The sequence below is a fragment of the Pimephales promelas genome, chromosome 7, assembly GCF_988280905.1.
Source record: "Pimephales promelas chromosome 7, fPimPro1.hap1.1, whole genome shotgun sequence".
Taxonomy (NCBI): Eukaryota; Metazoa; Chordata; class Actinopteri; order Cypriniformes; family Leuciscidae; genus Pimephales; species Pimephales promelas.
Window position 1 is genome coordinate 38520318 of NC_142775.1, and position 12737 is coordinate 38533054.

Consider the following 12737-nt stretch of genomic DNA (forward strand, 5'->3'; position numbering starts at 1 on the left):
GAGAAAAATCCTGCTATAAGCTGACAAAAATAGCAATGCTCAAATATCAAAGCAAAAATGGCCAACATGACGTAATTTAATAAATAATACCTCGAAAATAACAAATAATAATGAATTAATATAGAACCGGTCAAACTTGAACTTTGCTTGCATAATTCTTCGCACATGCTTGTGTTCCCAGCGCACTCTTCTGTGTGTGAATGAATAAAACATAAATGTGAGCACATCTTGAGCATGTCATTGATTTTCTCCACACCTGCAGTCCCAGTGCAGTCGAATGAGCCTCCTCTTGAACTACACCTTATTCATTAGAAAGTGTGTACTGTGTCCTGCAATTTACTCTTCAAAGTGTGATGTACTGGAGAGGAAACACTGAATTCCACGGGGAAGCAGTGGATTTGTTTGATCACATCCTGATTAAAAAACACATCTTGAAGGGCTGCTAATTAAAGCTGTGGTGATCTGTGTCTGTGTCTGGGAATTCAGACCAAAGGCCGGTGCGATTATTAAAGGCATGGCTGAACAAATGAGCCATATGTCAGATTATTGTTCTCCTGGGGGAAATGCATTGTGGGAATGAATGTTGACCACTCAAGCTCGTCTGCTGAATATGCCCGTTCTTATAATAATGTTGCCAGGGGTGCTGGCACATAATCTTAGTGTATTCAGTGGACATTTCTGAAACTCTATAACTCAGGCATTTTCTAGTTTTCGGAGAGTCAACAATGAAACTTTCACTGAAGGATTTTTTTCTCTTAGACTTTCTATTTTGGCTCCAAATGAATATGGATTGATGGATGGATGGATGTTGTAGATAGATAGATAGATAGATAGATAGATAGATAGATAGATAGATAGATAGATAGATAGATAGATAGATAGATAGATAGATAGATAGATAGACAGACAGACAGACAGACAGACAGACAGACAGACAGACAGACAGACAGACAGACAGACAGACAGACAGATAGATAGATAGATAGATAGATAGATAGATAGATAGATAGATAGATAGATGTTGTAGACAGATAGATAGATAGATAGATAGATAGACAAATAGATAGATAGATAGATAGATAGATAGATAGATAGATAGACAGACAGACAGACAGACAGACAGACAGACAGATAGATAGATAGATAGATATATAGATAGATAGATAGATAGATAGATAGATAGATAGATAGATAGATAGATAGATAGATAGATAGATAGATAGATAGATAGATAGATAGATGTTGTAGACAGATAGATAGATAGATAGATAGATAGATAGATAGATAGATAGATAGATAGATAGATAGATAGATAGATAGATAGATAGATAGATAGATAGATAGATAGATGTTGTAGACAGATAGATAGATAGATAGATAGATAGATAGATAGATAGATAGATAGATAGATAGATAGATAGATAGATAGATAGATAGATAGATAGATAGATAGATAGACAGACAGACAGACAGACAGACAGACAGACAGACAGACAGACAGACAGACAGACAGATAGATAGATAGATAGATAGATAGATAGATAGATAGATAGATAGATAGATGTTGTAGACAGATAGATAGATAGATAGATAGATAGATAGATAGATAGATAGATAGATAGATAGATAGATAGATAGATAGATAGATAGATAGATAGATAGATAGATAGATAGATGTTGTAGACAGATAGATAGATAGATAGATAGATAGATAGATAGATAGATAGATAGATAGATAGATAGATGTTGTAGACAGATAGATAGATAGATAGATAGATAGATAGATAGATAGATAGATAGATAGATAGATAGATAGATAGATAGATAGATAGATAGATAGATAGATAGATAGATAGATGTTGTAGACAGATAGATAGATAGATAGATAGATAGATAGATAGATAGATAGATAGATAGATAGATAGATAGATAGATAGATAGATAGATAGATAGATAGATAGATAGATGTTGTAGACAGATAGATAGATAGATAGATAGATAGATAGATAGATAGATAGATAGATAGATAGATAGATAGATAGATAGATAGATAGATAGATAGATAGATAGATAGATAGATAGATAGATAGATAGATAGATAGATAGATAGATAGATAGATAGATAGATAGATAGATAGATAGATAGATAGATAGATAGATCGATAGATAGATAGATAGATAGATAGATAGATAGAGACCTCTACTTCAAAAAACTTAATAACCTTATACACAACTTTACAACCATGACTGAAGTAGAGCAGATAAAGATAATACTAGGAGAGGGACAGACCGCAGCACTGGCTACCAGATACGTGTGTGCGTGCCACAGCCTGAGAGACAGTAGGTGAATGTGTGTGTGTGTGTGACCTCAGTGTGTCTCCCTAATGTCCACCACAGTGACCCTCAGTAATGTGTGTATGTGTGTATATATATGTTAAAACACTGTGGTATCAAACGTTCATAGAATTTATAATCTGTTACACTGTTATTTTTTGCAATTAATTTAATTTGTACATTTCAATTTAAGTTGTTATAATACTTTGTTTTTATTACTGTCTTCACTATGCTATGTGTTACAAGCTTTGGCAATATTGTAATATGTACAGTCATGCCAATAAAGCAATTTGAATTGAATTGAATTGAATTGAATTGAATTGAATTGATAGATAGATAGATAGATAGATAGATAGATAGATAGATAGATAGATAGATAGATAGATAGATAGATAGATAGATAGATAGATCATTTCTATTTTGTAAATAAAATCAATGCTTTCAAATAGGAGAAAAACAGATAGCTTGTCTTCCTTTATAAATGACTTAAAAAGAAATATAATGCAAGAAAGCACGTCTGGATCACTCAAACGTTCCGGCAATAAGCCTTCATCAGTGAATCATATTTTATAAATAATAGCCATGCATAAAACTGTATTTTTCTCCCAAATACCTGCAGGAAAAGGCCGGTTCTTCGGCTTCCGTCTGCCGGCTTTGAAGCTGTTGGGAACCAGTAAGCAGTCTCTCCCGCAGGACGACCCCGACTCCATCATGGTGGACTCGCCCAGGGCCAGCGACGACTCTGAGGTCGTGACGGACGTCCGCTCGCACGCGAAGGACGGCTCCAGTCCAGCGGACGCCAACGACACGCGGGCGCTCATCAGCTCCAGCCCTCACTCCTCCCCCGTTCCCCTCGACCAGTCCTCTCCCAGTCTGCCCTGGGATCAGCCCAGTCCCTCTCTGACCTGCCTGGCCCAGTCCCTCTCCAGAGACAGCATGTTCAGCCGGAGACGGGCCTCCTCCGTTCACGACATCGAAGGCCTGAGCACCAACTCCAAACGTCTGTTTGTGGACACACACACAACTGAAGGTGAGCACTGAGATTCAGGATGCACATTGACTGATAAGATTGAAGAAAAACTAAATACATCTCTAATTTAATATTATATATTACAAATCTAATTTCTTCTATTATATACAGTATATATAGACACACAATTAAATTGTACAATTAATGAACTCAACTGTCATAACACGCATTTTCCTCATTTTCTTCTTTTAATCTTTACACTCCTCCACTTCAGACTATGTACGCGGTCTAAAAGGTAACGTTGAATTCTGTATGAATGTATAAGACTTGATGTTATTTTTAGGCTCTACTAGAACAGGTTTTCATGCTTGAATGTTCAAAAAACACATTGACATTATTGCGGCTCCTCTCTTCCCAGTCTGTCAGTAACGCTCTGTTTAGTTCCTGTCTCTATGAAGCCCCTCCTTCTGAAAAGAACACTGTGCTCTGATTGGTCGGCTGGACCAGTGAGTTGTGACATACATTTTTAGGTCAAACCGTTCTTGTCTGTCAGTCATATAATGGAGGTCTATGGTCACCACCTCAAAGCACAGAGAAGTCCAAATTAAACATGATTTAATGACTCGTAAATGATCTGTGTCTGGGAATTCAGACCAAAGGCCGGTGCGATTATTAAAGGCATGGCTGAACAAATGAGCCATATGTCAGATTATTGTTCTCCTGGGGGAAATGCATTGTGGGAATGAATGTTGACCACTCAAGCTTGTCTGCTGAATATCCCCGTTCTTATAATAATGTTGCCAGGGGTGCTGGCACATAATCTTAGTGTATTCAATGGACATTTCTGAAACTCTATAACTCTAGTTTTCGGAGATTCAACACTGAAACTTTCACTGAAGGATTTTTTTCTCTTAGAGTTTCTATTTTGGCTTATAATGCAGGTCTATGGTCACCACCTCAAAAAGCATGCACAGAGAAGTCCAAATTAAACATGATTTAATGACTCGTAAATGTAAGTACACATTGATGGCCTAAGACACGAAACGAGCGGTTTGTGTGAGAAAAACAACACTATTTATATCGTTTTTACCTCTTGTTACCACAGCCACGTCTAAGTGATCTGAAGGCGCGGAAAGCACCGGAAGTGATCTCTCATGCGGTTGCAAAAAAAATTCAACGTTGTCTGTTGATATATCGAAATCGTCTTCCATTGCGATTTCGTGTATATCTAAATATGTTTTGTGAAGGATAACCGTACGTTCACACCGCCGCCGGCGAGAGCGGCAAAATTCGCTTTTGCCGCTCTGTTAACGACGCCGTGGAAAGATTCATGGATGCTCTGATGCTCTGACGTAGGTCGAATGCGTGGGGGGAAAAAAACGGTATTTAAAGGGGCCACAAAGCAAACAAGCATGTCAGTCGTTATTTTTGCAGAAAATTGATCGATGGAAATAACTTTAAAATTATAGTGACATGTTTGCAAACTAAATAAACAAATTAAAAGCCATACGTGTGTGGTGTGGCTTGTGTGTTCATGGTTAAGTGCTATTATAATTTGCATTCTCGCTAAAAAAAAGTATTCTAGCACGAAAATCTTGCCTATAAATAGTGTTGCGCGCCCTCTTATCAAATTCAAATTATCAACCTCCTCTATTTTGCTTGGGAACTAATGTGGGCGGAACCAAAGTTTACAGGACTGCGTTCTCTGAGAGCATTTCTACATTCCGATTGGTTGCCGCCGGTTGCCTCCGAACCGCGTCATTGCTTATTACCATAAAGTTGAACTGATTTCAACTCTGCTCGCCGCTCTCGCCGTCCGAAACGCGCCGCGCCGCTCTCGCCGGAGCTCGCCGCCGGCTCTCAATGAAAATTAATGACTTCCGGCCACTTTGACGCTCTCGCCGGTGGCGGTGTGAACGTACAGTAACACTTCTGAAATCTCTCTCAGGCCGAAGCACCCGAAGAAACCCTTTTTTATGGCCAACTTATGTTAATATCGAAGCAGCCTCTGTATAACTAAAGGAGATGCGTTTTGAATGAATACCCCAAATGGTACTTTTAGTCCAGTTTTCAACCTAATAACTAAAAAATCCAGATGAAACCTGTTATCTTTCCTCAAAAGCACATTCAGAATACAGATCAGAAGCATCCGTCACAGTGTCTGGGACGTCATGGCGTTTCGTGATTATCCATTTTCAGCCTGATTTCTCTTCTCAGCTGTTATTGATGTCTTGATTAGATCATACAGAACATTTGCTGCTCTTTCAATAACGCTCGAGTCCGGACCTTCTTGAATTAAGGTGGATTAGAATGGCTCAGACTTGAACAGGCAGTTCCTCTTCACGTCCCATTGAACGAGACTGATGCGCCGGCTCAGAGTCAGGACAGAAAATCAATGCTACATGCTGAATGACTTCCATCAGCGGTTAACCAGCACTGCCACTTTCACTTTTAGAGGACGTTTCTTTAATCAAAGCTTGAATTATTCCAAGAGAGGTTGAGCGTTGCTCTTATTTATCAATTGTCTATTATATTGTACATGATTTTAATGGATGCTTAAAGATGTTTGCTTTAAGCTTGGATGATGATTTTTATGAAAAGTTTGAAGTATCACATGTACGTTTTTATTCAACTGTAACACTGTGTTGAAAAATGGTTCATTCAAATGGTTCATTAAACCAAGCAAACAATATATTCAAGTCAACATAAAGGCTGGGTGATATTAATAATAATTAAATAATAATTATACATACTTTATATATATATATATATACTCTTAGAAGAAAAGGTTCTATCAGTGCTACGTATTTGGAAACCCTAAAAGGTTCTATACACTCTTAAAAAAGGGTTCCTCTGGGTTCTATATAGAACCCTGGGGTTCCATACTTGGCCAATAGAATCTTTTACCCAAAAAAAATGGTTCTATATAGAACCATTTTGGAGTTCCATATATGAAGCGGGGGATGGAACCATTTCTGGTTCTAAATAGAACCATTTCTTCTAAGAGTGTATATATATATATATATATATATTCTGAAATTTTAAATACTGAAATTAAAAGCAATATTTACCTCCATATAATTTTTATTAAAACATATGAAAATATATAATGCGGTGCTGAGCAATCTATGAACTTTGTGATGGCACAAATGAATCACTGAATCAATGAATTGAAATTGACAGCTTGAACAAATGCACAGAAATGAATCAAACTTATCAACGCTAATGTCGTTGTAGGTTTTTTTTTTGTAAGAATGCAAAAAATGAACGATTGTGAAACTAGTCTAAAGATTTCTAGATTATTTTTAGGAAACTTAAAGGAATAGTTTTTCTATGAGTGACAATTTTGTCATTGTTTATCCAGTCTATACAGGTTTGATGTTCATACTGTAAATGATGGCAGAATTTACACTTCTGGTTGAACTAAAAGTTTAATGGCCAATTGCAAATCAACAATATTCATATTAAACAAAGGTTAATCGCCCAGCCCTCTGCAAGATGAACAAGAATTGTGTCTGATATTCACAGGCCCTACTTTACTCTTTTCCTTCAGGCCCGTTCAACCATCTGAAGTCCAGTCTGCTGGGATCCACCTCAGACTCGAACCTGAACAAATACAGCACCATCAACAAGATCCCGCTCATCGCGCTCAACTTCTCTGAAGCCAACGATAAGAAAGCGCCTTCCCCTCCGTCCTCAGAGAAAACCATCATAGCACCAAAGGTCAAAGACAGAACACACAACGTCACAGAGAAGGTCACGCAGGTGAGAATGCAAACGCTGAACATGAGTTTAATCCAACGCTGTTTACTTTCTTTATACACGTGTCTGGTCTTATTGTGAACGATTCCGTTGAAATTTATATGATCAAAAACACAGTAAAAACAGTAATATTGTGAAATACTGTATTATTAAAACACCCGTTTTCAACAGGTGAAACTAGAAAAAAATTTGAATATGGTGCGAAAGTTCATTTATTTCAGTAATTCAACTTAAAAGATGAAACTAATAGACTCATTGCAAGCAAAGTGAGATATTTCATCGCTATCTCACGACCAATTCGTACGAATTCTTACGAGTGACTAAAAAGTGGCTAATTCGTAATAATTCATACGAGCTCACTCGTATGAATTCATTCACGTGATGGGTAGGTTTAGGGGCGGGGTCAGGGGTACACTCTTAGAAGAAAGGGTTCTATATAGAACCTTAAAAGGTTCTATCAGCGATATGTATTTGGAACCCCTAAAAGGTTCTATACACTCTTTAAAAAAAGGGTTCCTCTGGATTCTATACAGAACCCTGGGGTTCCATACTTGGCCAATAGAACCTTTTACCAAAAAAAATGGTTCTATATAGAACCATTTTGGAGTTCCATATATGAAGCGGGGGATGGAACCATTTCTGGTTCTAAATAGAACCATTTTTTTCTAAGAGTGTAGGTCATTCGTATGAATTCATACGAATTGGCCAATTCGTAAAAATGTACGATTTAGCAAAAATTTAGAAATTCACAATATTCTAATTTTGAATTTGGGGTTTTCATAATCTGTAAGCCATAATCATCAAAATTACAACAAATAAAGGTTTGAAATATCTCACTTTGCATGTAATGAGTCTGTATAATATACTAGTTTCACCTTTTAAGTTGAATTACTGAAATAAATGAACTTTTGCACGATATTCAAAGTTTTAGTTTTACATAATATTAGTTTTAGCAAATATTTCTTATTATCAATATTGAAAAAAATGTTGTGCTGCTTCATATTCTTGTGGAAATCGTGATACATTTGTTCAGGATTCTTTAAAAGTTCAAAAGAACAGGAATTATTTGAAATCTTTTGTAATCTATTTACTGTCACGTTTGAACAAATTTATGTGTCCTTACTGAATAAAACAAGAGTATTCATTTCTTTAAAAAGAAAAGAAAAAAAAAACGCAATTTTGGACGCTAAATCACAAATAATTCATTTAATATAATATATACGACCTGATATAGGGCTTTTAAAAGCGTGAAATGAATGTGAATGCTGACAGATATATATCATAGACCCACTTGGTTCTGAACGTTTCACATTGTCTTTAACAGAGTAAGATACGTTGTTTTCCCTTCATGTTTTTCAATAAGGCCCTCAGGTGAGGATGTGCTTTTGCTCTGTTTCTCCTCCATGGAGTTTGAGTTAATCAATGTGTCACGAGCGTAATCTATTTGAAATATTGCATGCGTCAAGTACTTCATGATTCGATTAGAAATCCAATAGTCTTGTGAACGAGCACAAACAAACTGTAACAAATTCTCCTGCATAATTTCCCTACTACACGTCGTTTATACATTAAGTGCCGCTAACAACATAAGTATGCAAATAAATGCTAATGAGGATACTACTTAACCTTGGGGGTATTAAGATGACAGCAAGAATACAGGGCAATAACCAGTAATTACTGTTTGAATCTTCCATACCCCAGCCATATTTAGCATCTTTTTCTGGCACCGAAATGCATCAGAGGAGCATGCGAGCATGAAGATGGATTTTCTACCTCTGGGAAATTAATCTCCAAATATTGTCAAAACACGATTCGGTAACACTGCGACGGTTTCTGTGTGAGTGTAAAGGGATCCACTGAAGGCAAGTTGTAGAGAAGAACCCGAGGCGCATTTATTATTACAAGCAAAATTACAGTAGAGCATTGCCGCTTGCAACACCAAGGATATGGGTTCGATTCCCAGGGAAAGCAAGAACTGATAAGAAGGTAAAAGTGTACCTTGAAATGCAATGTAAGTTGCTTTGGATAAAAGCGTCTGCCAAATTCATAAATGTAAATTTATGAACCACGTTTTGTCAAAAAAAATTAAAAATAAATAAAAATCACACGATAAAACGAACCGGAAATGATGCGAAACAGCACACGCGCCAATACCCCGTGAAGAAGACGAAGAACACAACACGCGAATATGTATATCAGACCAAAACTAGTGCTGCAAACTGTTTGCGCGGATGATTTGCTCTGAGAAAAAAATGCAAAAAAAAAAAAAAAAAGATTTACCCGACGACCTCAACCCATGCTTTGCTCTGATTGGCTGTAGCTCATGATATCACACGAGGTTGAATCGTGCGATAGCTCTGGATATTTTTCTGGGCTCGGACATCAACGTCTGCGAGCGTCTTTGATGCGTTGTTGGCTCTTTCATTCTAACAGATTGGCGTGCGTTCATCGCCCGCTAATCCCCCGCGATTTGCACACGATAACACCCTGACCTGTCGGCGAACTCAACGATTTGCAAATCGGGCTTAAAATCATGTAGTGTGAACTAGGCTTAAAGGGATAGTTCACTTTGAAATTAAGTGTTGATATGTTTTATCTTACCTCAAGGGCAGCCAAGATGTAGGTGTCTTTGTTTACACAGCATTTTCAATTTTGACACTTTTCAGTCAAACCGTTCTTGTCCGTCAGTCATACACTGGATGCTAAGGGGGTCCACCAAAGAGCATGCACAGAGAAGTCCAAATTAAACATGATTTAATGACTCGTAAATGTAAGAACACATTGATGGCCTAAGACACGAAACGAGCGGTTTGTGTGAGAAAACCAACAGTATTTATATCGTTTTTACGTTTTTATATCGCTTCGGTCTGCGCATGCGCCGGAAGTGATCGCTTGCGCGCTGACGTCACTCTTTGTTTATACAGAGATTTCGGAAGTTTTACCTTTCACTAAACATATTTAGATATACGGGAAACCGCAATGGAAGACGATTTTGGTATATCTAAATATGTTTAGTAAAAGGTAAAACTTACGAAATCTCTGTGTAAATATTGAGTGACGTCACACGCAAGCGATCACTTCTGGCGTAATTGAACTGATTCAGTTCGGTTCAGTTGGACATTGAACAACTGATTCAGGTCACTTGGACGTCACTGTGATTACACGAGGTAAAAGCGATATAAATACTGTTCGTTTTCTCACACAAACCGCTCGTTTCGTGTCTTAGGCCATCAATGTGTACTTACATGTACGAGTTATTAAATCATGTTTAATTTGGACTTCTCTGTGCATGCTCTTTGAGGTGGTGACCATAGACCTCCATTATATGACTGACAGACAAGAACGGTTTGACCTAAAAATATCAAAATTGAAAATACTGTGGAAACAAAGACGCCTACATCTTGGATGCCCTTGAGGTAAGATAAAACATACCAAAAATTTATTTCAAAGTGAACTATCCCTTTAAGGATACATCTACAAGTTAATCCGGATACATTTGAAAATGGCATTTTTGTTTAAAAACTCCCTCCGTCCACACTAGCGTTTTCAGGAGTTTTCCGACATTTCAGTTTGGATGATAAACTTTTAGAAAACTCCTGATAACGCTAAATTCACCTTACCGCCCATGTGGGAAAACTCACAAAACTCACTGAGATGATACAGACAGAAAAATAAATGAAGAGTTCAGATGCAAAAGCCTCTAAGTGCCATTTGAAATTTTCTCCTAGAATGATGATTTTTATCAAGCTTGTATATTTAAGTTCAGTAATTTCACTTAATTAACAATTAATAGGTAATCTTTATTGCAATTTAAGTGAAATTACTGAACTTAAATATACAAGCTTGATAAAAATGATCATTCTAGAAGAAAATTTCAAATGGCACTTAAAGGCTTTTGCATCTGAACTCTTCAAATAATAAAGTTATCGTGCAGTTCTTCTGACAGGATCATTTTATTTAGCAAAATATCTCAGCGTTCGCTGATGCGTCCAGGTCGCTCTCGCTCACCATTATATGTTTGGTCTAAAACGCGACTGCTCTCATGTTTTGCAACAGGACAGCAAATATAAGTACATTTTCTATCATCTTTGCAGGACTGTGATATGAAGAGTGTGCAAAGTAAAATATTTTTAGCAACAGTGTGAAAGTGAATAGCACGTAACTGGCACAATACCGGTATAAACATGAATATCTATCGATACAATATGCGTCACATGACAAAACTTACGTCATCGTTTTTAAATACCGAAAACAGCATTCTCAAATGTATCCACTTTGGAGAGAGTTTTCAAAAAGCTTTGTTTTCATTCATTAAAATCAAGCCAAAACGTCGAGAAAAAGTCAAACAAAAACGCATTAGTGTGGACAAGGCCTAGGAGAAACAATGTGAAGTTGACTTTTTAGCCACTGGCTTGATGTACTGATACATTAACAGCAATAAATGACTTTGAGACAAAGATCGTCTGATTCATTGTACATGAATCACTATATATATATATATATTTGAAGGATTAGGCGTTAGAGTTAAAACGGTTACTTACTGTCTGTCCATATCGTACAATAAAAGTCTGTTAGCAAAGCATGCGCCGAAATTACGACTGATTTATCAAAGAATCCCAGTGAAATGCACCGAGACATTCACATAGCACTTTTCTAGCATTCGGATCATTTGGATGCCGATGTTATTTTTAGCGTAGTGATCCTGTATCTCTCTTCTCATCTCACTAACGCTCCAGTGGGCGGGGCTAAAGACGTGATGATATTGGTCTGATTCTGCAGAGGTGGTCTTTCCTCGCACTATTACGTCATTATGTGACAAAAATCTGAGACAAAGTCATTTTCGGAGATTGGTTTCAATAAAGCTGTTTTTGGACTAACAAGAAACTCTTGAGTTCTGAAACTTTTAGGATGTTTTTATAGTATAGTGACCTCTCACTTGTCAAAACATCAAGGAAAATTTGTTTTCTCAATTCACAACCTCTTTTAGGCATCATAGGCATGCGTTTTAAATGGGAAGATCATTTTTGGCAAAGTCTAAGGCAACACTGCATTCCACGTAGAAACGTTAATTCGAAGTATACTACCGTTCTTGTGTGGAAGAACCAAGGTTAGTGACTTCTGGAAATATCCTTCAAGGAAAGTCAAGGCATGGCGCTGTAAGGCTGTAACATGGAGTACTGGGTCAAAGCTCGCTGTAATGCGTCCGCCTCTCGGCCAGCCGGGAAGGAAGTCAATGACAGCCCATCAGAAGCCCTCACTTCAGAAGTTGACTCGTTCACTGCGGTCATTTAACTTGTCACGTCTGAGTGATTCTCACATTGCCTTCCCCGACCTGCCTGGACGTGTGAGAGCCTGCAAGAGAAAAAGATTCATAATTCATTACTTTCTTAGAAGAGAAAGAGAGAGAGAAGTCGACTACGGCAACTGATCACTGCTGCTGCCGTCATAATTTCTAATAAAGTATTTATCAGGAAAAGACACCTCATTTGCTGACTGTCAAAGTTGGTTAAACCCTGCAGTAAGGTGTGTGTGTGTGTGTGTGTGAGTTCATTTAGAGTTCAATTACAGAGACACAATGCTGGATTACCGACTATTATCATCCTGTTTCTACCAGGGGACTTCTGCTGTTCAATAGCTTTGCAAAATAGTGAAATTAAACCTCAGTAGTGTC

The 12737-nt window shown here is 37.4% G+C and overlaps 1 protein-coding gene across 1 annotated transcript in view; it reads left to right on the forward strand.

Annotated features, from left to right (window-relative positions):
• kcnh7b (potassium channel, voltage gated eag related subfamily H, member 7b) overlaps window positions 1-12737 on the forward strand; it is a 117207-nt gene that overhangs the window by 48087 nt on the left and 56383 nt on the right. The window contains exons 4-5 of the mRNA XM_089133442.1: window positions 2954-3364; window positions 6858-7069. Coding sequence (XP_088989568.1) covers window positions 2954-3364; window positions 6858-7069 — 623 coding nt within the window. The remainder of the gene's footprint in view (window positions 1-2953; window positions 3365-6857; window positions 7070-12737) is intronic.